We start from the raw sequence: 26638 nt of genomic DNA on the forward strand, positions 1-26638 counted from the left end.
AGGGGGGGGATGGAGGGGAGAGGGAGGAGAGAGATGGGAGGGGAGGGAGGGGAGGGATGGAGGGGAGAGAGGGAGGGGAGGGGAGGGATGGAGGGGAGAGGGAGGAGAGAGATGGAGGGGAGGGAGGGGAGGGATGGAGGGGAGAGAGGGAGGGGAGGGGAGGGATGGAGGGGAGAGGGAGGAGAGAGATGGAGGAGAGAGATGGAGGGGGAGGGAGGGGTGGGATGGAGGGGGAGGGGGAGAGGAGGGGAGGGATGGAGGGGAGAGATGGAGGGGAGGGGGAGGGGTGGGATGGAGGGGGGAGGGGGGAGAGGGAGGGGCTGGGGGTGGAGGATATATTACAGCCGCCACCACACTGTCCAGTGTCGCCACTGTCCACCCAGACCATGAGTGTGCAGCCAGAGTGTGTGGGCGCCGCGTTGCTGTTGCTGTTCCTGTACCTGACCCTGGGCTGTCCGGCTCCGGTCTCCGCCGCCACTCTACCCGTTCACGGCCAACGCATCCGCTCCGAGGCGCTGAAGCGGCTGCTGGAGGTGTTCGGGATGGAAGATGCCCCGCAGTCGCCACACACTGTACGGCAGCCGCCCCAGTACATGCTCGACCTGTACAACACGGTGGCCGGAGTGGACCGGGCTGACCAAGGAGCCGGACCTGCTGCTCGGCAACACTGTCCGCAGCTTCCTGGACAGAGGTGAGCGCCTCGCCTCTCATCTCCATCTCCCCTCCTCTCATCTCATCTCCATCTCCTTCCATCTCCACTCCTCTCCTCCCCTCTCCTCCCCTCTCCTCCCATCTCCTCTCCTCCCATCTCCTCCCATCTCCTCTCCTCTCCTCTCATCTCATCTCCTCTCATCTCCTCTCATCTCCTCTCATCTCCTCTCATCTCCTCTCATCTCCTCTCATCTCATCTCATCTCCTCTCATCTCATCTCATCTCATCTCATCTCATCTCATCTCATCTCATCTCTCCTCTCCTCTCATCTCATCTCCCATCTCTCCTCTCCTCTCATCTAAGGTATCACAAAATGCTGGAGTAACTCAGCAGGTCAGGCAGAATCTCAGGAGAGAAGGAATGGGTGACGTTTTGGGTCGAGACCATTCTTCAGACAGAAGGGTCTCGACCCGAAACGTCACCCATTCCTTCTCTCCTAAGATGCTGCCTGACCTGCTGAGTTACTCCAGCATTTTGTGATACTCTCCTCTCCTCTCCTCTCCTCTCCTCTCCTCTCCTCTCCTCTCCTCTCCTCTCCTCTCCTCTCCTCTCTCCTCTCCTCTCCTCTCTCCCTCCGCTCACCATTGCTCTTACATCTCCTCTCTCTGTGCCAGCGCGCAGTCAGCAGTCCCAGTTCTACTTCAACATGTCGAGCGTTGCCAGGAGCGAGACCATCCTAACGGCGGAGCTGCACCTCTTCAAACTGCGGGCCCGGCCGGCCCCTGGACCTCCGGCACCATCGGCACCACTTCTGCCAGGTAAGAGATGCCCCAGACATTGAATCATAGAGTGATACAGTGTGGAAACAGACCCATCGGCCCGCCCCTGGCCACACTGACCAACATGTCCCAGCTACACCAGCCCCACCTGCCTGAGTTTGGCCCAAACCTCGGCAGACACAGAGTGCTGGAGGTCAGGCAGCATCTCTGGGGAGAAGGGGATGGGTGACGTTCGGGTCGAGACTCTTGAGTCTGAAGAAGGGTCTCGACCAGAAACGTCACCCATTCCTTCTCTCCACAGATGCTGCCTGACCCGCTGAGTTACTCCCAGCATTTTGTGCGCGCCGTCACTTGTGTTTGTTCCTCTCTTGTTTATTTCTGGATGTCTTCGCACTTTGATGTCCTTTTGTGTAAATCGTCACCTGAAGTTTCATTGTTTCTGCTGAACAGACGTGAGAGACGGGAGGGGGGGGACAAGCTGAGAAAAGCCGAGAGGGTGAGATTTTCTTGAGCAGACACAAAATGCTGCTTGGAGTAACTCAACGGGACAGGCAGCATCTCTGGGAGAGAAGGAATGGGTGACGTTTCGGGATCGGGACCTGACTCACCCCATTCCTTGGGAGATCGCTTTGGGATGAGACAGGAGGCCACGCACTCATTAACATAGAAAATAGGTGCAGGAGGAGGCCATTCGGCCCTTCGAGCCTGCACCGCCATTCAATATGATCATGGCTGATCATCCAACTCAGTATCCTGTACCTGCCTTCTCTCCATACCCCCTGATCCCTTTAGCCACAAGGGCCACATCTAACTCCCTCTTAAATATAGCCAATGAACTGGCCTCAACTACCTTCTGTGGCAGAGAATTCCACAGACTCACCACTCTCTGTGTGAAGAAATGTTTTCTCATCTCGGTCCTAAAAGACTTCCCCCTTATCCTTAAGCTCAAATGTTGCCCGAGTATATTTTCAAAGAAGTAGATGTCACAACTTGTCTGAGCTGTGTTCTCCTCTCCCAGGTCAGCGTCTACCAGATATTGGACAACAACACGTCAACAGCAGAGGGCAAAAGATTATTGTCAAGCAGAGTCCTTGCAGTCCACGAGAGCACATGGGAGGTGTTCACGATCACTAACGCTGTAAGTACTCTCCACAGAAACAACATTTCTAATCCCTCTATGAAATATATAACTCTGCTGCCTCTAATACAAATGGCAATATCCTCAAATTCTGCTGTAGCACTTTCAGTGTTTATATAAACACTTGATAGAATCAAAGAATGATAAAGTACAGGAGGCCATTTGGCCCATTACGACCATTTGAAATACTATTGTTTTGTTTGGTTTACTTCAGAGATACAGTGTGGAAACAGGCCCTTCACCCCACAGAGTCCACACTGACCTGCGATCCCGGGATGCTAGCACTCTCCTACACACACTATAGTGATACAGTGTGGAAACAGGCCCTTCAGCCCGACTTGCCCACATGTCAATAGACAATAGGTGCAGGAGGAGGCCATTCAGCCCTTCGAGCCAGCACCGCCATTCAATGTGATCATGGCTGATCATTCTCAATCAGCACCCCGTTCCTGCCTTCTCCCCATACCCCCTGATTCCGCTATCCTTAAGAGCTCTATCTAGCTCTCTCATGAATGCATTCAGAGAATTGGCCTCCACCGCCTTCTGAGGCAGAGAATTCCACAGATTCACAACTCTCTGACTGAAAAAGTTTTTCCTCATCTCAGTTCTAAATGGCCGGCCCCTTATTCTTAAACTGTGGCCCCTTGTCTGTACGGAGTTTGTACGTTCTCCCCGTGACCTGCGTGGGTTTTCTCCGAGATCTTCGGTTTCCTCCCACATTCCAAAGACGCACAGGTTTGTAGGTTAATTGCCTGGGCAAATGTAAAAAATTGTCCCTAGTGTGTGTAGGATAGTGTTAGTGTGCGGGGATCGCTGGGCGGCGTGGACCTGGTGGGCCGAAGGGCCTGTTTCTGCGATGTACCTCTAAATCTAAAATCTAAAAAAAATTACGACCATTTGAAATACTATTGTTTTGTTTAGTTTACTTTAGAGATACAGTGTGGAAACAGGCCCTTCACCCCACAGAGTCCACACTGACCTGCGATCCCGGGATGCTAGCACTATCCTACACACACTAGAGTCATAGAGTGATACAGTGTGGAAACAGGCCCTTCGGCCCGACTTGCCCACATGTCCCAGCTGCACAAGTCCCACCTGCCTGCGCTTGGTCCATATCCCTCCAAACCTGTCCTACCCATTGTAAAATTAGGGACAATTTACCGATCCCGTAGCACTAAGGACAATTTACAATTTTACCAAGCCAATTAACCTACACACCTGCACGTCTTTGGAGTGTGGGAGGAAACCGGAGCACCCGGAGAAAACCCACGCGGGTCACGGGGAGAACGTACAAACTCGGCACAGACAGCGCCCGTAGTCGTGATCGAACCCGGGTCTTTGGCGCCGTAAGGCAGCAACTCCACCGCTGCGCCACCGTGCCGCCCCAAACAACTGTTCAACGATGGAAGTTGTCAACTTCGGTCATAAGAATATCAAACATGGTAATACTTGTGGCAATAGTTGAACTTAGCCTTATCATAACTGCACACTGACAGGATCCTTGCATATCTTGCATTATGTGTAAGAAGCAAACTGCAGATGCTGGTTTATACCGAATAAAGCCACAAAATGCTGGAGTAACTCAGCGGGACAGGTGGCATCTCTGGAGAGAAGGAATGGGTGACGTTTCGGGTCGAGACCATTACGTTGACCGCCTTTAGGATAAAGGGGTACATGTATCAAAACCTAGCCGTCACCATGGAATAATGGGATCTATTATGGAATCACAACTTTCAGTCAGAGAGTTGTAAATCTGTGGAATTCTCCGCCTCAGAAGGCAGTGGAGGCCAATTCTCTGAATGCATTCAAGAGAGAGCTAGATAGAGCTCTTAAGGATAGCGGAGTCAGGGGGGTATGGGGAGAAGGCAGGAACGGGGTACTGATTGAGAATGATCAGCCATGATCACATTGAATGGCGGTGCTGGCTCAAAGCGCCGAATGGCCTCCTCCTGCACCTATTGAATAGGGGAAGGTCGTGTCTGACTAACTTGATTGAATTTTTTGAAGGGGTGACCAAGGAGGTAGATGGGGGTAGTGCAGTGGATGTGGTATACATGGATTTCAGTAAGGCTTTTGACAAGGTCCCACACAGGAGACTAGTCAAGAAGGTAAAAGCCCATGGGATCAAGGGCACCTTGGCAAAATGGATAAAAAACTGGCTTAGTGACAGAAGGCAGAGGGTGATGGTAGAAGGTTGCTTCTGTGACTGGAGGCCGGTGTCCAGTGGGGTGCCGCAGGGATCGGTGTTGGGTCCCTTACTGTTTGTAATCTACATGAATGATCTGGATGTCAACGTACAGGGCATGATCAGCAAGTTTGCATATGACACAAAGTTAGGGGGGGTGGTGAATAGCAAGGAAGGGATCTGCAAGCTGCAGGAAGATATAGATGAGATGGTCAGATGGGCGGAGCAGTGGCAGATGGAATTTAATCCTGAAAAGTGCGAGGTGATGCACTTTGGCAGAAATAACTTGGAGAGGGAGTACACCATGAATGGAAGGACCCTAGGGAAGACAGGGGTACAGAGGGACCTTGGAGTACAGGTACACAAGTCCTTGAAGGCAGCAGAACAGGTGGACAGGGTGGTCAAAAAGGCATATGGGTTACTGGCCTTCATTAGCCGGGGCATCGAATATAAAAGTAGGGGGGTAATGATGGAATTGTACAGAACACTGGTGAGGCTACAGCTGGAGTATTGTGTACAGTTCTGGTCACCACATTATAGAAAGGATGTGATAGCTTTGGAGAGGGTGCAGAGGAGATTCACCAGGATGCTGCCAGGGATGAAGGGCCTCGGATATGAGGAGAGACTGAGCAGACTGGGGTTGTTTTCCCTGGAGCAGAGAAGGCTGAGAGGGGACATGATCGAGGTGTACAAGATCATGAGGGGCATAGATAAGGTAGATGGCGGGGAACTTCTTCCACTGGTGGAAGGTTCAACAATGAGGGGACATAGTTACAGGGTAAGGGGAGGGAGGTTTCGGGGCGATGTGAGAAAGAACTTTTTCACCCAGAGGGTGGTTGGAGTCTGGAACTCACTGCCTGGGGTGGTGGTGGAGGCGGGAACACTCACAACGTTTAAGAGGCATTTGGATGGGCACTTGAAATGCTACAACATTCAGGGCTACGGTCCAAATGCGGGAAAATGGGATTAAAATTAGACTGTGTTTGGTAACGGGCGACGCGGACACGATGGGCCGAAGGGCCTCTTTCTGTGCTGTAGGACTCTATGACTCTATGATTCTATTGACACACGCTGGTCTCCACACTGGTTGCTTGGTCGTGTAGAGCCACAGAGACATCGCCCTGTCATTTCCATGCAGGATATTTCACTTCATGGTGTTCAGGTGAAAGACCACAAGCAAGAAGCCAAGTTATGAAGTATACCTTAGTTCAGTCACAGCATTAATCTTAGACAGACACAAAAAGCTGGAGTAACTCAGCGGGACAGGTAGCATCTCTGGAGAGAAGGGAATGGGTGACGATTCTGAAGAGGGGTCTCGACTCGAAACGTCACCCATTCCTTCTCTCCAGAGATGCTGCCTGTCCCACTGAGTTACTCCAGCTTTTTGTGTCTCTCTTCGGTTTAAACCAGCATCTGCAGTTCCTTCCCATGCACAGCATTAATCTTCTCTTCAGGAAGAGCAATCTTTGATCAGTGATGCTGTTATCAATCTGGTCTGATTGAGGTCTATTGATGAGGCAGTCGTGGATCCATTTGCAAAGGGAGTAATAGAGATAGGAGAAGGTCATTCAAACCTGCGTGCTTCTTGCAACATTCCGTATGACCATGGCTGACCTTTTAACTCAGCACCACCTTCCTGCACTAGGAAAATGCCTCATCCCTCATTTCCCTTAACATACAAAAATCTAAAAGCAGATCATAAGGCTTGGATAGAGTGGATGTGGAGAGAATGTTACCGCTAGTGGGAGGGTCTAGAACTAGAGGTCACAGCCTCAGAATTAAAGGACATTCTTTTAGGGAGGAGACGAGGGGGAATTTCTTCAGTCAGAGGGTGGTGAATCTGTGGAATTCTTTGCCACAGAAGGCTTTGGAGGCCATCAATGGATATGTTTAAGGCAGAGATAGATTCTTGATTAGTGCGGGTGTCAGAGGTTATGGGGAGAAGGCAGGAGAATGGAGTTAGGAGGGAGAGATAGATCAGCCATGATTGAATGGCGTAGACTTGATGGGTCGAATGGCCTAATTCTGCTCCTATCACTTACGACATGATATAGACACAAAGTGCTGGAGTAACTCAGTGGGTCAGGCAGCATCTCTGGAGAAAATGGATGGGCGACGTTTCGGGTCGGGACCCATCTTCAGACTGACAAGAGGTTTGTTTGTTTGTACAGGTGTATGAGTGGACGCGGGATAAAGACAGCAACAAAGGTTTGCTGGTCATTGTACGGACCCTGGCTGGGCAGCCACTCAACTACATCCCCTTTGCCACTGGGAGAGACCATCACAGCAGCAAACAGCCAATGGTTGTTCTTTTCACGGATGATGAACGGAGAGGGGCTCCCATCTCCATTTCTTCAATCGGTAATTCCTCGATAAAAGGGGATGAGGGGTGATCTCATAGAGGTGTACAAAATCATGAGAGGAATAGATCGGGGAGACGCACAGTCTCTTGCTCAGAGTAGGGGAAACAAGAACCAGAGGACATAGGTTTAAGGTGAAGGGAAAAACATTTAATAGGAATCTGAGGGGTAACCTTTTCACACAAAAGATGGTGGGTGTATGGAACGAGCTGCCACAGGAGGTAGTTGAGGCAGGGACTAACGCAACGTTTAAGAAACAATTAAGCAGGTACATGGATGGGACAGGTCTGGAGGGATATGGGCCAAATGCAGGCAGGTGGGACTAGAGTAACTGAGACATGTTGGCCGGTGTGGGCAAGTTGGGCCGAAGGGCCTGTTTCCACATTCTATCACTCTACGACAGTGTCCATGGAACTTTAGCTCTCATCTGAAATACTTTGCACATCATTCTGAGATCAAGAACAGATGCATGTCTCTCCACTGTGTTAGCTTTTAAACTTTAGACTTTAGAGATACAGCATGGAAACAAACCCTTCGGTCCGCCGAGTTGGTCGGTGTGGGCAAGTTGGGCCAAAGGGGCTATTTCCACACCGTATGACTCTATGAAGAGTCTACCTCAGTGATGCTCTGTGCCAAATGCTCTTCCAGACCGATATCATTGGAGTGGTCCCTGAATGAATTCAGTCCGAAGGGTCTCTACCTGAAACCTCATCCATTCCTTCCCTCCAGAGATGCTGCCTGTCCCGCTGTGTTACTCCAGCATTTTGTGTCTATTTTCGCTTTAACCCAGCATCTGCAGTTCTTTCCGACACATCAATTAGTTTTCTGTCTGTCGGGCTTCCCCCGGGTCTCCTGTTAGATCCATTTAATTAAGCTTCTATTCAATTAGATGAAATTGTGGTTAATTTTCAATCCCTGATGGTTCACAGGGTTTATGCGTTGTCTGTAATAATGCCTGGGGGCATTACTAAACATTGGAATTTACCGGGTAGAAGGCAGCAATACTGTTCCTTGTACTGTTTGGACATGCACCATAACTTCCCTAAACCTCGTTAGCCTGAGGACCAGGCCATCAGCCAGCACATTTATTCCCTACGATGATTACAGAGGCAGGCCAACTCATCTCCCTTCCCTCTTGTCAATGGCAGCTGTTCATACAGTGTATTTAATCCGTTTTTCATCAATCACTTACTACCTATTTCTCAGACAACTGTCTTTTTTAAACTTTAAAAAAGGCCATTTAGGACTAAGATGAGGAAAAACTGTTTCACCCAGAGAGCTGTGAATCTGTGGAATTCTCTGCCACAGAAGGCAGTGGATGTTTCACTGGATGTTTTCAAGAGAGATTTAGATATAGCTTTTAGGGCTAATGGAATCAAGGGATATGGGGAGAAAGCAGGAACGGGGTACTGATTTTGGATGATCAGCCATGATATTGAATGGCGGTGCTGGCTCGAAGAGCCGAATGGCCTACTCCTGCACCTATCATCTATGTTTCTAATTATATGCCCGAGTGGACCCAAATGTGTATTCATGAGGGTGTTAGTCAATGGGAGAATTTGGCTGCAAATAGCAACACATTAATTCCTTTGGCTTACATTAAAGGTCACCCAGGTGATGTTATAGATAAAATGTAGCCCGATGAAAAGCACTCAATAATGATGATGAGAGGAAAGCTATTTTTCCCTCACATCACAATGATTTGGGGCTCAGCAATGCAGGGTGAGATTGTTGTTAGTAACAAAGTCGTCAACACCGAACACTAGAGGGCATTACTAAACCAGAAACCGAGAAGGAGCTGGTTCAAAATCATTAACAGGATATTAGAAACATAGAAAATGGGTGCAGGAGGAGGCCATTCGTCCCTTCGGGCCAGCACCGCCATTCAATATGAGCATGGATGATCATCCAAAATCAGTACCCTGTTCCTGCTTTCTCCCCATATCCCTTGATTCCGTTAGCCCTAAGAGCTAAATCTAACAGTTGGAAAGAAAACTGCAGATGCTGGTTTAAATCGATGATCGACACAAAATGCTGGAGTAACTCAGTGGGTCAGGCAGCGTCTCTGGAGAGAAGGGATTGGCGACGTTTCGGGTCAAGACTCTTCTTCAGACTGAAATGATAAAAAGATTTAAACTTGAGAGGAAGAGGAACATCTAAATTCAGACTGCTGCTTTGAGGAGCACACGCATACACACACATAGAAAGTAGGTGCGGGAGTAGGCCATTCGGCCCTTCGAGCCTGCACCGCCATTCAATATGATCATCCAACTCAGTATCCTGTACCTGCCTTCTCTCCATATCCCCTGATCCCTTTAGCCACAAGGGCCACATCTAACTCTCTCTTAAATATAGGCAATGAACTGGCCTCAACTACCTTCTGTGGCAGAGAATTCCACAGATTCACCACTCTGTATGAAAAAAAACTTTCTCATCTCGGTCCTAAAAGACTTCCCCCTTATCCTTAAACTGTGACCCCTTGTTCTGGACTTCCCCAACATCGGGAACAATCTTCCTGCATCTAGCCTGTCTAACCCCTTAAGAATTTTGTAAGTTTCTATAAGATCCCCCCTCAATCTTCTAAATTCCAGCGAGTACAAGCCGAGTCTATCCAGTCTTTCTTCATATGAAAGTCCTGGCATCCCAGGAATCAATCTGGTGAACCTTCTCTGTACTCCCTCTATGGCAAGAATGTCTTTCCTCAGATTAGGAGAGCAAAACTGTATGCAATACTCCAGGTGTGGTCTCACACAATTTAACACTATAAGACTCTCCCAAAGTCAGCTACCTGCATAAAATTGTTTCTAGTGCCCGTAAAACCACAAGACTTCAGACTTGTAATTTATTTAAATATTAGACATTTGTAATAATTTTGAGATGAATTAACCATTTGTTAATTTTGATGTTGCTACAGAGACTCAATTCCTCCCTGAGGTGTCACTTCACAACAAAGCAAGCCAGAGTCGGAACACAAGGTCTGCAAACCTGCTGGGCTGCCAGAGATATCCCCTGTACGTGGATTTTGAAGAGATCGGCTGGTCTGGTTGGATCATCTCTCCTCGGGGGTACAACGCCTACCACTGTAAAGGAGTGTGCGTTTTTCCACTGGGCCAGAACATGAGACCTACCAACCACGCCACCGTCCAATCCATTATAAACGCTCTCAAGCTAACCAACGGCGTTGCAACTCCCTGCTGTGTCCCAGATAAACTCTTCTCCATCAACCTGCTGTACTTTGATGATGATGAAAACGTGGTGCTGAAACAGTACGATGACATGGTTGCAGGCAGTTGTGGATGCCATTAGTTCACGTACTCTACCGGGGTGGTGCAGCGTTAGAGCTGCTGCCTTACAGCGCCAGAAACCCAGGTTCGATCCTGTCCACAGGTGTTGCCTGTATGGAGTTTGTACGTTCTCACTGTGACCGCGTGGGTTTTCTCCAGGTTTCCTCACACACTCCAAAGACGTACAGTACGGGTTTGTAGGTTAATTGGCCTCTGTGGATTGACCCCAGGTCCATAGCATGGTGCTAGTGTGGGGGGTGTGATCGTTGGTCAACTCACCCCTTTGGGCTGAAGGGCCTGTTTCCACGATGCAGCGCTAAAGTCTAAAAAGTCCTTCAATCACCATCCAAATATTGCAGATAGAAAACCATGAATGTCAGTCAGGGAACAAATGTAGCGACACAGAATAACTATTGCTGAGGAAGTGTGAGACAAGACGTCTTCAAAAAATCTGGAAGGAATGGACTTACAGGAATCTGTCTAAAAACATTATGTAAATAAATTGCCAGTCTACGTGACTGACTTTTTAAAAAAAGGCAACCCATAAGTCAAACTGTGGTGACTCCAGGCCACGTCGTTGTATAATATGCATATGTTTATATATTTAATATAGATGTATTAATATATGTAGAATTGTGAAAAGTATTGCAAGAGTTCATAAGTGTATAAAATGTTTAAAATCTAATAAATATAAATGTATTATGTCAGATTCAGGCAAAATTCAAATAATTTGACAGATTAGAACTGAGCCTTTAGAAAAGCTATGAGATTTTAGTGACAAGCCCAATTATTCCATGGTCAGGATTATCCTGAAAAATCAGACAACCTCACAATGTTCGGGGCCGCACGGTGGTAGAGTTGCTGCCTCACAGCACCAGAGACCCGGGTTCAATCCTGACTATGGTTGCCGGCTGTACGGAGTTTGTTCGTTCTCCCTGTGACTGAGTGGGTTTCTTTCCTGATGCTCTGGTTTCCTCCCACACTCCACAAAGATGTACAGGTTTGTAGGTTAATTGGCTTCTGTAAATTGTCCTTAGTGCGCAGGATAGTGCTAGTATACGGGGTGATCGCTGGTCGGCAGGGACTCGGTGGGCTGAAGGGCCTGTTTCCGCACTGTAGCTCTAAAGTGCGGCACGGTAGCGCAGCGGTAGAGTTGCTGCTTTACAGCGAATGCAGCGCCGGAGACTCAGGTTCGATCCTGACTACGGGTGCTGCACTGTAAGGAGTTTGTACATTCTCCCCGTGACCTGCGTGGGTTTTCTCCGAGATCTTCGGTTTCCTCCCACACTCCAAAGACGTACAGGTATGTAGGTTAATTGGCTGGGTAAATGTAAAAATTGTCCCTAGTGGGTGTAGGATAGTGTTAATGTACGGGGATCGCTGGGCGGCACGGACTTGGTGGGCCGAAAAGGCCTGTTTCCGGCTGTATATATATGATATGATATATATATGATAAGTCTCACAGGTTATTGATATTCTTTGTACAGCTCAGCAATTTCTCTCCAGAGTATTTTAAACTCCTAACACGTTTGTGATGGTTTGACAATGAGGAAACACAATACCGGCAGGTCACACTAAATCAACGAAGTAGGTTACATGCGATTACACAAAGCGGATAAACACGCATCAGGATCTTACTTAGAAAGAAAATCCATCCCATTATGGCCCACATGTCCCAATCTCCTCTCTCATTACCTCACCCAGGAAGCAGCACAGAGAACAGCTAAAGCCAACAACATGCGTAGGAAAATAACTGCAGGTGCTGGTTAAAATCGAAGGTAGACACACAATGCTGGAGTAACTCAGCGGGTCAGGCAGCATCTCGGGAGAGAAGGAATGGGTGACCTTTCGGGTCGAGACCCTTCTTTGTCAGACAATAGTTGTTTCTATTTACGGAATATCAGAGGTGCAAAGGGATTTGGAAGTGCTGGTGCAGGATTGCCAAAAGGTCAGTTTGCAGGTTGAATCGGTAGTAAGGAAAGCAAATGCAAGGTTAGCACTCTTTTCAAGAGGACTAGAATATAAAAGCAAGGATGTAATGCTGAGGCTCTACAAGACACTGGTCTGACAGCATTTGGAGTATTGAGCAGTTTTGGGTGCCATATTTGAGAAGGGATGTGCTGGCATTGGAGAGGGTCCAGAGGTGGTTTATGAGAATAATCCCTGGGCTAATCAGGTTAACATGCGATGAGTATTTGACGGCTCTGGGCCCATACTCACTGGAGTTTAGAAGGATGAGGGGGGGATCTCATTGAAATCCACCAAATAGTGAAAGGTTTGGATAGAGTAGATGCGAGGAGGATGTTTGCCGTAGTGGGAGAGTCCAGGACTAGAGAGCACAGCCTCAGAAAAAAAGGACATGCCTTTAGAAAGGAGTTGAGGAAGAATCTCTTGCACCACAGGGTGGTGAATCTGTGGAATCCATTGCCACAGACGGATGTAGAGGCAAAATCATTGGGTATTTTTAAAGCAGAGATTGACAGTCTCTTGATTGGTACAGGTGTCGAAAGTTAGGTGGAGAAGGCAGGAAAATTGGGTTGAGTGGGAAAGATACATCAGCTATGATTGAATGGCAGAGTAGACTCGAAGGGCCGAACAGCCTAATTCCGCACCTATAACTTATGAACCTAAATGGGAAAAGCTAGCAAGGTCAACTTTTATTGACGTTCTTTAGTAGACGTTGAATAAGTGATGGTGAGCTGCCTTCTTGAACAGCTAGTCTTTTATCTGCATGAATGGCAGGGCAGACTTGATGGGCCGAATGGTCTAATTCTGCTCCTGTGACTAATGAACGTGAATATGAGAACAGCTGGTAAGCTCACCATTTACTGACGCTCCTTAATTCCCCTTGAACAAGTAATGGTGAGCTACCTTCTTGAACTGCTACAGGCCTTCGTCTGCACGAACCTCCTCAATGGTTTGAGGTAGGGAATTCTAGGATCCAGACAGCCGCTGAGGCAAAATCAAAGATGTAGACCATGGGATGAGGTTCTGCCGATGGAGTATTCTCATGTCCTTCTTGGGGGTTTTGCACGTTTGGGAGTGATGTTGAAGTAGCCCAAGCTCTGGGTGCCACTGAACTGATTTTTCCCCAGTTGTTGTTAAGCTTTGACTACTGTTGAACCTGCAATCCTCTGGGCAACGGGAGAGTGTTCCGTCATATTCCTGGCTTCTACTTTTTAGACAATGCAAAATTTTGGAAAGTCAGGAGGCAGCGCACTCACCACAAGGCTCAGTTTGAGTGTGGATGGTCTAGTTGTATTTCTCTCAACTGTGATCCTTAGGGCATTGATGATAGGAAACTCAATGGTAATATCATTGAAAGTGATGGAAATGTTATCCTTGTGGAAAATGGGCACCATTGTCACACGTGCCACAAATGCCACTTACCACATATCGGCCTATGCCTTAATGTGGTCTAGATTCCACTGCACGCAGGCACACATTGCTTAACCTTTAAAGGAGTTATTGATGGTGGAATATTGTTTACAGATAACTGTACATTTCCACTGCAAACTTTATAATGGAAGAAAGTTTCTTAATAAAGGAACCGATGGTGGATGGTAGGTCACCTCCTCGAGGAACTTGCAGCACTGCTGCCTTAGAGTGCCAGACACCCAGGTTCCATCCTAACTACAGGTGCTGTCAGCACTGAGTTTACACATTCTCCTTGTCATCACGTGGGTTTTCTCCGGGTGCTCCGGTTTCCACCCACACTCCAAAGACATACATGTCATTGAGTCATACAGTGTGGAAACAGGCCCTTCGGCCCAACTTGCCCACATCAGCCAACATGTCCCAGCTACACTAGCCCCACCAGCCTGCATTTGGCCCATATCTCTCCTAACCTGTCCTATCCATGTACTTGTCTAACTGTTTCTTAAACGTTTTGGATAGTCCCAGCCTCAACTACCTCCTGTGGCAGTTTGTTCCATACATCCACCACCCTCTGTGTGAAAAAAGTTACCCCTCGGATTCTTATTAAATCTTTTCCCCTTCACCTTAAGCCTGTTGCCTCTGGTCCTCGATGCACCAACTCTGGGCAAGAGACTCTGTGCGTCTACCCAATCTATTCCTTTCATGATTTTATACACCTCTTTTAGATCACCCCTCATCCTCCTGAGCTGCAAAGAATAGAGACCCAACTTACTCAACCTCTCCCGATAGCTCAGACCCTCATGTCTCATCCTCGTAAATGTTTTGTTTGTAGGTTAATTGGCTTCTGTAAATTGTCCCTCGGGTAGGGCTGGTGTACGGGGTGATCGCTGGTCGGCGTGGACTCAGTGGGCCGTAGGGCCTGTTTCCACTCTGTATCACTAAAGTCTAAACATCACAAGCACTAGGAAGAAGTTTGTAATGCTTGGTGGTGCTAGCTATGCAGAGGGTTCAATTGCAAGATATATCTGTTCCGTGTAAACTACTGATCAGACAGGTAGTATTATTCCAGAAAAGATTTTCTTTCACATCTGAAAGGTCATGGGATTAAAAGGAAATATTGAAATAAAATCACAGAAATTTCATGACGCAAGTTATTTAATATTTATGAAAACATTCATGCCTTGAATCACACAGTTACTCACACAACACGTACAACTCTCTTTTTACAAATTATACAAAATATGCATATATAATGTGCATGTCTAAAGGTAGCTCTCCATCAACGGAGATATTTTGGCCTGGTGAAACCCTTCTTCATTTCACTCCAGAGTTCCTGGAAGAATAAAAACAGAAAACTCACTGATGTATACAAACGCATCAGATGTTTTAACAATATAACACAAACAGCAAAGACTACTGCCTTGCCCATCATTCTAGTGATACACCAAATCTACACATTTGACATATCCTGATGTGTGGCAAAATCGTCTTTGTAAAGAAAAATCATTCTTATATCAAACCAATTTATCTGTTTGAAGTCAGATCCTCCAGTATGATTATAAGATTTAGTGTCTCTCACTAAAACTTCACACACACGTTCACTACCAATTATATCTTATTTCCAAGGGAGAGAGACACGTGAAAGTTGCAAAATAGAGATTTGCACAAAGAATGTGTTAAATCAAAAGCAAAATACAATCATGATGAAATCCCGGAAATAAAGCTGCTAAGAATATTCAGTCAGACAGCATCTCCAAAGAGGAAATGTTTCAGGTCACGAGCTTGAGATATTAGTGCACAGTAAATAGATCATAAAACATTTTGTGGAAGGACAATACACTGGTATAAATGTTTAGACTTTACGTTAAGCCTTGTATTAGCACCCTGCACTTCCATGTCACTATAAATAATGTGCTGCAGTGCTTGATGTGGTAACTGAACCTTAATTGGTACATGTTACATAAAAGACCTTTGAAAACCATAATCCAGAAACTGTTACCACCGGGCCAAGACTTGATGCCTCACACAGCACTCTAGCAACTACTGGCGAGGGATCACCACTGTTTAGGATTAAGACTATCCACATTTATAAGCAATGCTAAATTATAGGGTACAGTATGAGGATCAACTTTGCACGATAATACCAACAATACAAACAAAACTGGATTCAGTTGGACAATGATTATATTAATGGAGATAAAGCCAGTTCAAATAGAAAAGCAAATGAATGTTTAAACAACATATACCACAATATGATAGGGACATCATGAACAAAGATACTGAATGCAGCTTTTATGGCTTAGGCAGAAGATATAGATTATTGCGTTGGAAGGAACTCTAGATGCAGGTTTACACTGAAGATAGACACAAAATGCTGGAGTAACTCAGCGGGACAGTCAGCATCTCTGGATAGAAGGAATGGGTGATGTTTTGGGTTGAGACCCTTCTTCAGACAGTCAGGGGAGAGGGAGATACAGAGATCTGGAAGAGTGAGGTGTGAAAATGCGATATCAAAGGGGACAAAGCTAAAAGAAAATGGCTAGGGGATGGTGACAACAAAGCATACAAAGGTAAAATGTAATCAGGAAGACAGTCAGACTGGTCGGAGAACTAGGATAGGGGAGGGATGGAGAGAGAGAAGGAAAGCAAGGGTTACCTGAAGTTAGAGAAATCAATATTCATACCGCGGGGTTGTAAGCTGCCCAAGCAAAATATAAGATGCTGTTCCTCCAATTTGAAAATGAAAGTTGGACACCACATTCTAAAATTGCACTGAAGCAATTGGGACACACAGATTAAGTGCAAAGCTGCTTCATATGCAGAAAGAAGTGCGTTAGGAAATTGTCTCACTGAGCAATTTAAAATCACAAAATAACTTGATATGCCAAGTACCAATTCCACAGTTTGAGGAGTGTTTAAAGGGAGATTTGCAAGGTTATAACATACAGGCCAGAGGTTATTGTGGATTGAAAACATCTTTTAAGGTTACATAAGTGGTTAAAAACAACAGAATGGGGCTCATAGTATTAATCTTTTTGGTTCTAGAAAAAAATGAACATCAGCAGAGTCTAACACGTCAAGTCATGTCTTTAGGTAGACACAAAATGCTGGAGTAACTCAGCGGATCAGGCAGCATCTCTGGAGAGAAGGAATGGGTGACTGAAGAAGGGTCTCGACCCGAAACGTCACCCATTCCTTCTCCCCGGAGATGCTGCCTGACCCGCTGAGTTACTCCAACATTTTGTGTCTACCTTTGATTTAAACCAGCACCTGCAGTTTTTTTCCTACAAGTCATGTCTTTACATCAATGATGCAATATCGTCACCTGCACCAACAATTCCTTCTACCGTACAACTAGAAGCAAATAAAAAGCCAGTGCAGTTCATTTCCCAAATTCCTGATAGGGCTGACAACGTGTGAGAGCCAAAGATGAGGCAACATAATGTTGCCACGACAAAGATGAGATGCACACAAACACTTGCCTTCTAAAAATGCAAATTCATCTGCAGCATCTACGGCATTATCTGAAAGAAAGATAAAACAAAATCATCTTTCAGCAATATAGACAATTTCAAATCAAAATCAAAACTGACTGAGGCAACGTCGTCCACTCCCCAACCTATCTCACAATCTCAATCTTTAGTCCGAGGGTGTTGAATCTGTGAAATTCTTTGCCGCAGAAGGTTGTGGTGGCCGTCAATGGATATTTTTAAGGCAGAGATAAATAGATTCTTGATTAATACAGGTATCAGGGGTTATGGGGAGAAGGCAGGAGAATGGGGTTGAGAGGGAAAGATACATCAGCCATGATTGAATGGCTGAGTAGACTCGATGGGCTGAATGTCCTTATTCTGCTCCTGTCACTTATGAAAATCTAGTTTGCCACGAACATCAAGAACAATGACTTTCACGCAAGCTGACATTGTGGAGCATGGTACAACAGCTAGTCTGTCAGACTCACCCAAGTCCTTCCGCTGGATCGTTTTACGTTTTGCTTGCACAGCAAATATGTACGCATCCTTGGCAATCACCTCAACAAATAGCTCCTGTCAACAAACAAACCGTTTCATCAGTGGGGCGTTTAGATCATCCAGGAGGCCTGTTACAGACTTCCAATGGGCCTCTGGTCTTTCTCATGAACACATGAACAGCTTTATCCCTTTTCCCCTCAGATAGCCCAAAAGTCCCTGGGGAGCCCCTTGATGCGTTATTAAAATAAGAAAAACTTTAATCTCAGCCGTTTTAAAATCAATTCTCCTTTGCATTTAATCAATGTAATTGTGTAATACCAGAGATACTTGCAAATGATAACTGGGGCACAATCATCGGGTCATTTTATGCAATAGATCTGACCCTACAAGGCAGATAAATGGAAACTCGAAAATAAATAAATCTGGATTTACCAATTCCTAACTAGAAGGCTTCAATGTGTAATAAAGCTGTTCCCAGCATGCAGACGCTGAATTAAAATCTACCTGAAGACACTATTCTGAAGGAAAATAGGGGAAGATCTGACGTGAACAGATAGATCTGACGCTACATTAAACCAGTTGTAACATAGAACTTTTGAATTCAGAATGTTGCTTTGTTAGATCTAACATTCGAGGACTAAAGACATAAAGGAATCACAAGAACATGGTAAATGTGATCGAATACCTATACATTATACATACATACATTATATCAGTGCAAGTGATTGTCAGCTGGGAGCAATGTCTGAATCCCTGGGGGTGGCAGGGTTCCTGATCCCCTCCCCATATGTCCATCCCCTTATCCCTCCATCTACGGTAGCGCAGCGGTAGAGTTGCTGCTTTACAGCGAATGCAGCGCCGGAGACTCAGGTTCGATCCTGACTACGGGTGCTGCACTGTAAGGAGTTTGTACGTTCTCCCCGTGACCTGCGTGGGTTTTCTCCGAGATCTTCGGTTTCCTCCCACACTCCAAAGACGTACAGGTATGTAGGTTAATTGGCTGGGTAAATGTAAAAATTGTCCCTAGTGGGTGTAGGATAGTGTTAATGTACGGGGATCGCTGGGCGGCACGGACTTGGTGGGCCGAAAAGGCCTGTTTCCGGCTGTATATATATGATATGATATTCATCTCCATATCTCCATCCTCATCCCTCCTACAACCCATCCCCTCATCCCCCCAAAACCCATCTCCCCATCCCCTCATCTCATCATCCTTCCATCCTCTCATCCCTCCATTCTCTCATCCCTCAAACCTCTCATCCCTCCATCCTCTCATCCCTTCATCCTCTCACCCCTCCATTCTCTCAACCCTCCATCTCTTCATCCTTCCATCCTCTCATCCCTCCATCCCCTCATCCCTCCATCTCTTCATCCTTCCACCCTCTCATCCCTCCATCTTCTCATCCTTCCATTCCCCCATCCTCTCATCCTTCCATCCTCTCATCCCTCCATCTTCTCATCCTTCCATTCCCCCATCCTCTCATCCCTCCATCCTCTCATCCCTCCATCTCATCATCCCTCCATCCTCTCATCCCTCCATCTCATCATCCCTCCATCTCTTCATCCTTCCATCCTCTCATCCCTCCAACTTCTCATCCTTCCATTCCCCCATCCTCTCATCCCTCCAACTTCTCATCCTTCCATTCCCCCATCCTCTCATCCTTCCATCCTCTCATCCCTCCATCTTCTCATCCTTCCATTCCCCCATCCTTCCATTCCCCCATCCTCTCATCCCTCCATCCTCTCATCCCTCCATCTCATCATCCCTCCATCTCATCATCCCTCCATCTCTTCATCCTTCCATCCTCTCATCCCTCCAACTTCTCATCCTTCCATTCCCCCATCCTCTCATCCTTCCATCCTCTCATCCCTCCATCTTCTCATCCTTCCATTCCCCCATCCTCTTATCCCTCCAACTTCTCATCCTTCCATTCCCCCATCCTCTCATCCCTCCATCTCATCATCCCTCCATCCTCTCATCCCTCCATCTCATCATCCCTCCATCCTCTCATCCCTCCAACTTCTCATCCTTCCATTCCCCCATCCTCTCATCCTTCCATCCTCTCATCCCTCCATCTCATCATCCCTCCATCCTCTCATCCCTCCAACTTCTCATCCTTCCATTCCCCCATCCTCTCATCCTTCCATCCTCTCATCCCTCCATCTTCTCATCCTTCCATTCCCCCATCCTCTCATCCCTCCATCTCATCATCCCTCCATCCTCTCATCCCTCCATCTCATCATCCCTCCATCCTCTCATCCCTCCATCCTCTCATCCCTCTCTCCACCACCCCCCTGCCCGCTCACCGTGGCCTTGCCGATGGCGAACACGGCCTCCTGACTCGCCAGCGTCACCTCGGGGTCGGCCTTTATCAGCCCCTTGATGCGGCTGAGCGGCAGGCGGAGCAGCTTCAGTTGCGGCCTCTCCGCCTCCGCCTCGGCGTCGAGCTGCGCGCTCTGCCGGCTCTCCTGGTCGTGGTCCTGGTCGTGATCGTCGTCCCCTGCTCCTACCGCCGCCGCCGCCGGACTCTCCGCGTCCTCCATGGCCGGCCCTTCCCGCCCAACGGACACAACCAATCACACAGGCCCAAGAGGCCGACCAATCACAGAAGTCCAACCAAGCGACCAATCACGGAGGTCCAATAGAGCGAACCAATCAGAAGACCAACCCAGCTACCAATCACAGAGGTCCAATAGAGCGAACCAATCAGAGGCCCATTAGCGCGACCAATCACAGAGGTCCAATAGAGCAAACCAATCAGACGACCAACAGGGCGACCAATCACAGAGGTCCAATAGAGCGAACCAATCAGAAGACCAACAGGGCGACCAATCACAGAAGTCCAATGGAGCGAACCAATCAGAAGACGAACAGGGCGGCCAATCACAGAGGCCCCCAGTGGAGATAAACCAACTCCTGCACCTATTTTCTATGTTGCCCACACCAACAAGCTGGAGGGAGTGGGTGATGGAACTGATGCACCAGCTTCAGATACAACTCACAAAAATCATATAAACGACAATCCCGCAGTTAAAACATTTCTCCTAGTGGAATAAAAAGTAGCTACGATACGATACGATAGAACTTTATTTATCCCAGGAGGGAAATTGTTCTGCCAATAGTCATAAAATACAACAAGATACATGAAACATGAAATTATAGTGACGAGTGGAATGTCCAGGATTGGGGATGTCCAAAGATGGGGGGGGGGGCGACGGGACGGGAGGGGAGTCAGTTTACCCCACGACAGAAAGGGGAGAAGGTGTAGTTTGATAGCCACAGGGAAAAAGGATCTCCTGTGGTGTTCTGTGCTGCATCTTGGTGGAACCAGTCTGAAGGTGCTCCTCAGGTTGACCAGTATGTCATGGAGGGAGTGAGCTGTATTGTCCAAGATGCTCCGGAGTTTGAGGATCATCCTCCCCTCCAAGACCATCTCCAGTCAATCCAACTCCACCCCCAGGATCGAGCAGGCTTCCTGATGAGCTTGTTAATTCTGTTGGCGTCCGCAGCCTTCGCCCTGCTGCCCCAGAACATAACAACGAAGAAGATGGCACTGGCTACCACCAATTGATAGAACATCTGCAGCTGTTTATTATTTTATATTTACGAGAATGTTGCCACGAATAGAGGGTCTGAGCTGTAGGGAGAGGTTGAGTATGCTGGGACTCTATTCCTTGGAGCGCAGGAGGAGGAGGGATGATCTTATAGAGGTGTATAAAATCATGAGAGGAATAGATTAGGTAGATGTACAGAGTCTCTTGCCCAGAGTAGATGAATCGAGGACCAGAGGACATAGGTTTAAGGTGAGGGGGAAAAGATTTGATAGGAATCTGAGGGGTTTTTCATCAAAAGGTGGTGGATGTATGGAACAAGTTGCCAGAGGAGGTACTTGAGGCGGGGACTATTCCAACATTGCAGAAACAGTTAGACAGGTGTTGTTGTTGTTCGTCCTTCGGGTTCGAAGATGACCATGACTTCACTTTCAGTAGGAGGATTGGTGACTGTGGGACCGGAAGTGACTGGTGAGGCCAATCCAGACCCGGAAGGCACGCCCATACGTAGGACACAAGTGGATGGCTGCTGCAGTGGAAGTGGAGGTAGCCCGGGCCTTGCGCGCGGTTCGTTTCCTCTGGGCCTCTGCAGTGCGTCTGTTCTCTGCTGCACGGGCTCCTGTGGTGAGCTTGCTACGCCAGGTTGGACGGTCCAGAGCAAGAGACTCCCAAGTGCTGAGGTTGATGTCCAAGTCTTTGAGGGACACTTTGAGGCAGTCCTTAAACCGTTTCTTCTGTCCTCCTACTGAGCGCTTGCTCTGACACAGTTCTCCATACAGAAGCTGTTTTGGCAGTCGACTCTCGGGCATTCTGACGACATGGCCTGCCCATCTGGCTTGGGCTTTCCGTAGGAGGGTGTGGACGCTGGGGATTCCGGCCCGTTCCAAGACCTCTGTGTCGGGAATTTTGTCCTGCCACCTGATGTGCAGGAGTCTACGTAGGCAGCTCAAGTGAAAACGGTTGAGCTGTTTGCCATGTCTGCTGTAGACAGTCCAGGTCTCACTGGCATAGAGAAGAGTGGTGAGTACCACTGCACGGTAGACCTTCAGCTTGGTGGTAAGGCTGAGTCCTCTCCGCTCCCAAACATTCCCACGGTGTCGCCCAAAGGCAGCGCTGGCCTTGGCAATCCTGTTGTTGACCTCAGCATCTCTGTATCACTCTATGACTCTCTTTGTTAATAGCATTCAAGCTCCCCTAATCACCTTAACAGCTGAAAAAAAGGTGGATGGTTGATTATTTACTTTCTACTTATTTCTATTTCTTCTTTGGTCTGAGGATCATTTCCTTCCACAATGTAGGACCAAGGAACTGCAGATGCGGGTTTACAACAAAGGACACAAAGTGCTGGAGTAATTTAGTGGGCCAGGGAGCATCTCTAGAGAACATCTTAATGTCCAGAGAACATGTTCTCCAGAGATAGACACAAAGTGCTGGAGTAACTCAGCGGGTCAGGCAGCATCTCTGGAGAAAGAGGATGGGTGGCGTTTCAGATCTGGACCCTTCTTCAGACTGAGAGTAGGGGAAAGAGCATTTCCAGACATGCTGCCTGACCCACTGAGTTACTCCAGCAATTTGTGTCCTTTTGATCAATTCCTGTGTGTGCATTCTGAGGTGGCTGATGAGACAAATGTAGGACTGCAAACAAATTCACAGATGGATCAGGCTGATGGGGTGGACTGGTGGCTTGTTTGTGAAGTGCTTCCCTGCTGCTGCCATTTATGCAGGGGTTCTCTGCTTCTGATGCATGGCTTTGAGGTTCTCAACATTATCCGCAATGTTCGACTTCTATTATGAGCAATCATGGGCGAGGGATTACCAAGGATCAGTGGAGATGTTGTATTTCTACACAGGAACTTTGAACACATCTTGAATCAATTCCTCTGTCCATATGAGAACTTGGAATGGAGTCAGGCGTGTGAGTGTTTATGAAGTGTCCAATTTAGCTAATGGGTATTGATGTTTTAGCCATCGCCATCTAATATTTCTGTGAGCATATTATATATTTATTGCATTTAAGTGAATCCACTTTGGGATGCCTCATTAATGTAGCTTGTTGCTATCTCAGAAAGGAGATGAGAAGAAATTTCTTTGGTCAGAGGGTAGTGAATCTGTGGAATTAATTGCCATGGATAGTTGTGGAGGCCATGGGGTATTTTTAAGGGAGAGATTAACAGATTGCCAATGGTGTCAATTGTTACGGAGAGAAGGCAGGAAAATGGCAGAAAAATAGATCAGCCACGATTGAATGGTGGAGTAGACTCGATGGGCCCATTGGCCTATTTCTCTTTCTATGACTTTTAGCATATTAAGCATGAGAAGTGCACACACTTTGATTTGTGATCTGCTGGGAATTTCCAGCAAATTTGGACACATTGTTGTAAAGGCAACTTCAACAACCTGACCGCGGGAGAAGACGGCAGGGGAAGAGAAAAGACATTCTGGGCTTCCATCACAGTGAGGAGGTGACTGGAGGAGACTCACTGTGATGGATGTTTCTTTTTTTTTGTTTTGTGTTGGTTTGTGATTGCGTGTGTTATTGCTTATTTTTATTGCTCTTATTGTTGGACTGTGGGTAACAGAATTTCGTCCAAAAGACTTGTTTTTATGGATGACAATAAAGGTTATTCTGATTCTGATTCTGATTTTGAAGTGTTTGGTGACATTTTGCAAAAGGAATCATTCTGACATTGCCTCGTTTAAATAAACGGGAGTGTGGTCATCTTAGATAGGCAGTAATTCTTAATCTGTTTAACAGTAACCAGGTCAGATATAAAAAGGAAAAGTAACTCCGTTAATCCTCCTTTTGATGACCGTGTAAATAAGATTAACCCTCCACAGTTTTACCGCTGCCAGTCCACCATAGGACCTGCCTGTGACGGGAGACATTTCTGGACATTGCTGTGTACGTTCGACACAAGAACCAAGCGAAATCAGAGGGAAATGAAACAAGAGAAATGCATACCTCATGCAAAAGGATAAATCACACCGATCCAAATAAGCTGCTGTGATGGAAAGGAATTTCACAGAGTCATCTAAATAGGTAACTAATCATGTGAATTTATAACATAGCAATGTATAACAGGTAACAATTGTTAATGGGTTCTGGTAAAATTGATTTGGTAAAATATGAATGGTGCTACTCCCAAAATGTCCTTCTGGCTGCTTTTCGAAGCTGGCATGACATTTGCTTGATGTAATAATACAGGGAAACTTTTTATGGGCAATGTTGTTATTGGTTATGGTGACACATTTTTAATCCTTTGATAGTTCATAACACAATGAGCACAGCCAGTTTGGAATTGTCTGATTTGTCCTGATCGATTCCCTAATCCACCATTATTATCTGAATGGTGTCAAGTTAGGAAGAGGGGATGTTCAACGAGATCTGGGTGTCCTAGTGCATCAGTCACTGAAAGGAAGCATGCAGGTACAGCAGGCAGTGAAGAAAGCCAATGGAATGTTGGCCTTCATAACAAGAGGAGTTGAGTATAGGAGCAAAGAGGTCCTTCTACAGTTGTACCGGGCCCTGGTGAGACCGAACCTGGAGTACTGTGTGCAGTTTTGGTCTCCAAATTTGAGGAAGGATATTCTTGCTATTGAGGGCGTGCAGCGTAGGTTCACTAAGTTAATTCCCGGAATGGTGGGACTGTCGTATGTTGAAAGGCTGGAGCAATTAGGCTTGTATACACTGGAATTTAGAAGGATGAGGGGGGATCTTATTGAAACATATAAGATAATTAGGGGATTGGACACAGTAGAGGCAGGAAACATGTTCCCAATGTTGGGGGAGTCCAGAACAAGGGGCCACAGTTTAAGAATAAGGGGTAGGCCATTTAGAACGGAGATGAGGAACTTTTTCAGTCAGAGAGTGGTGAAGGTGTGGAATTCTCTGCCTCAGAAGGCAGTGGAGGCCAGTTCGTTGGATGCTTTCAAGAGAGAGCTGGATAGAGCTCTTAAGGATAGCGGAGTGAGGGGGTATGGGGAGAAGGCAGGAACGGGGTATTGATTGAGAGTGATCAGCCATGATCGCATTGAATGGCGGTGCTGGCTCGAAGGCCTACTCCTGCACCTATTGTCTATTGTGGTGTCATACAAACAATGGAAGGTGTCATCTGTGTGAAGATGGGACTTTATCTCTTATGCATGATCACTAATGTCAGAGCCAGATGTATCTACCAAAAGTAGACTGGTGAAGACAAAATCAGGTAGGTTTATCCCTTGTGTGTAAATTCTACATTGTACTAGAAGTGACCATTGTTTGGTACTCCTGGACAACCATATGTTCATAAGGGACAATAATAAGTCCCTTACTTCCAGCTCATTCTTCTTTACCTTATCCAACATTCCCCATGACCCACTGTTGGTCCAGACCCAAATGTTGCCAGCCAACAATTATTGCTAACCTTCCTGTTTATCCCCACCCCTTTCCGCAGAGACCATTCCCTCTGCAACTTCTTTGTTCACTTATCACTTCTCACCCATATCACACCCTCCCCGGGTACTTTCCCTTGCAACCAGAGAGCAGTGCTGAACTACTATCTACCTCTTTGATGACCCTCTGACTATCCTTGATCGGACTTTGCTGGCTTTACCTTGCATTAGTTATTCCCTTAACATATATCTATACACTGTAAATTGATTGATTGTAATCATGTATTGTCTTTCTGCTGACTGGTTAGCACGCAACAAAAGCTTTCCATTGTACCCAGGTACACGTGACAATAAACTAAACTGAACAGAAGATGTGACACCTGTCCTTACACCTCCTCCCTCACATCCATCCAGGGATCCCAGCAGTCCTTCCAGGTGAGACAAAGATTCACCACAAACACCTCCACTAACCTCATGTGCTGCATCTGGTATTCCCAATGTGGTCTCCTGTACATCGTCGAGACCAAGCACAGACTCGGCGATCATAGTGTTGAACACTTACGCTCGGTCTGCCAAAGTCTGCTGGATCTCCCGGCATGGAAAATATAATATCTTTTCAAACTATTTTCATATCTACCTCATGTCAACTAAGGCATTTTGCACAAATCTGCTCACTGAACATCATTGAAATGAAGTTTGCTTTTTCTTTCAGAGTCATCTCAGAGAATTTTCAGACTTGGTCTAGAAGCTGCAGAGGGTCCTCCCACCATCCAGAGCGTTTGTGGTCAATGAATAGAAGGATAAGTGAAAGTTGTTCCAGTTCATTTAGTTCTTTAGTAAGGAGGAAGTAACAATACATGAACCTCATTGACAGTGGGCATCATTCGAGCAGAAACTTTAGGTATGAGCTTTTTTGTAGTACAGTAAACAAAGAATGGAACTTGTATCTAAGTCTGGGAAGAGACTTTG

The 26638-nt window shown here is 46.8% G+C and overlaps 1 protein-coding gene and 1 pseudogene across 2 annotated transcripts; one reads left to right on the forward strand and one right to left on the reverse strand.

The window, feature by feature from the left end:
* The first annotated feature begins 386 nt into the window (after positions 1-386).
* Positions 387-11055, forward strand: LOC144607216 (bone morphogenetic protein 2-like; annotated as a pseudogene). The gene is made up of 5 exons (XR_013549079.1): positions 387-691; positions 1326-1469; positions 2449-2568; positions 6925-7114; positions 10028-11055. The product of XR_013549079.1 is annotated as a bone morphogenetic protein 2-like (transcript).
* Positions 11056-14926: 3871 nt separating this feature from the next.
* Positions 14927-20310, reverse strand: pole4 (polymerase (DNA-directed), epsilon 4, accessory subunit). The gene is made up of 4 exons (XM_078423750.1): positions 20054-20310; positions 17737-17821; positions 17258-17299; positions 14927-15108 (listed from the first exon to the last, which is right to left on the reverse strand). The coding sequence occupies exons 1-4, from the start codon at positions 20288-20290 to the stop codon at positions 15095-15097; spliced, it is 378 nt and encodes a 125-aa protein (XP_078279876.1). The 5' UTR covers positions 20291-20310; the 3' UTR covers positions 14927-15094.
* Positions 20311-26638: the final 6328 nt, after the last annotated feature.

The sequence above is a fragment of the Rhinoraja longicauda genome, chromosome 28 (genome assembly GCF_053455715.1).
Source record: "Rhinoraja longicauda isolate Sanriku21f chromosome 28, sRhiLon1.1, whole genome shotgun sequence".
Lineage (NCBI taxonomy): Eukaryota > Metazoa > Chordata > Chondrichthyes > Rajiformes > Arhynchobatidae > Rhinoraja > Rhinoraja longicauda.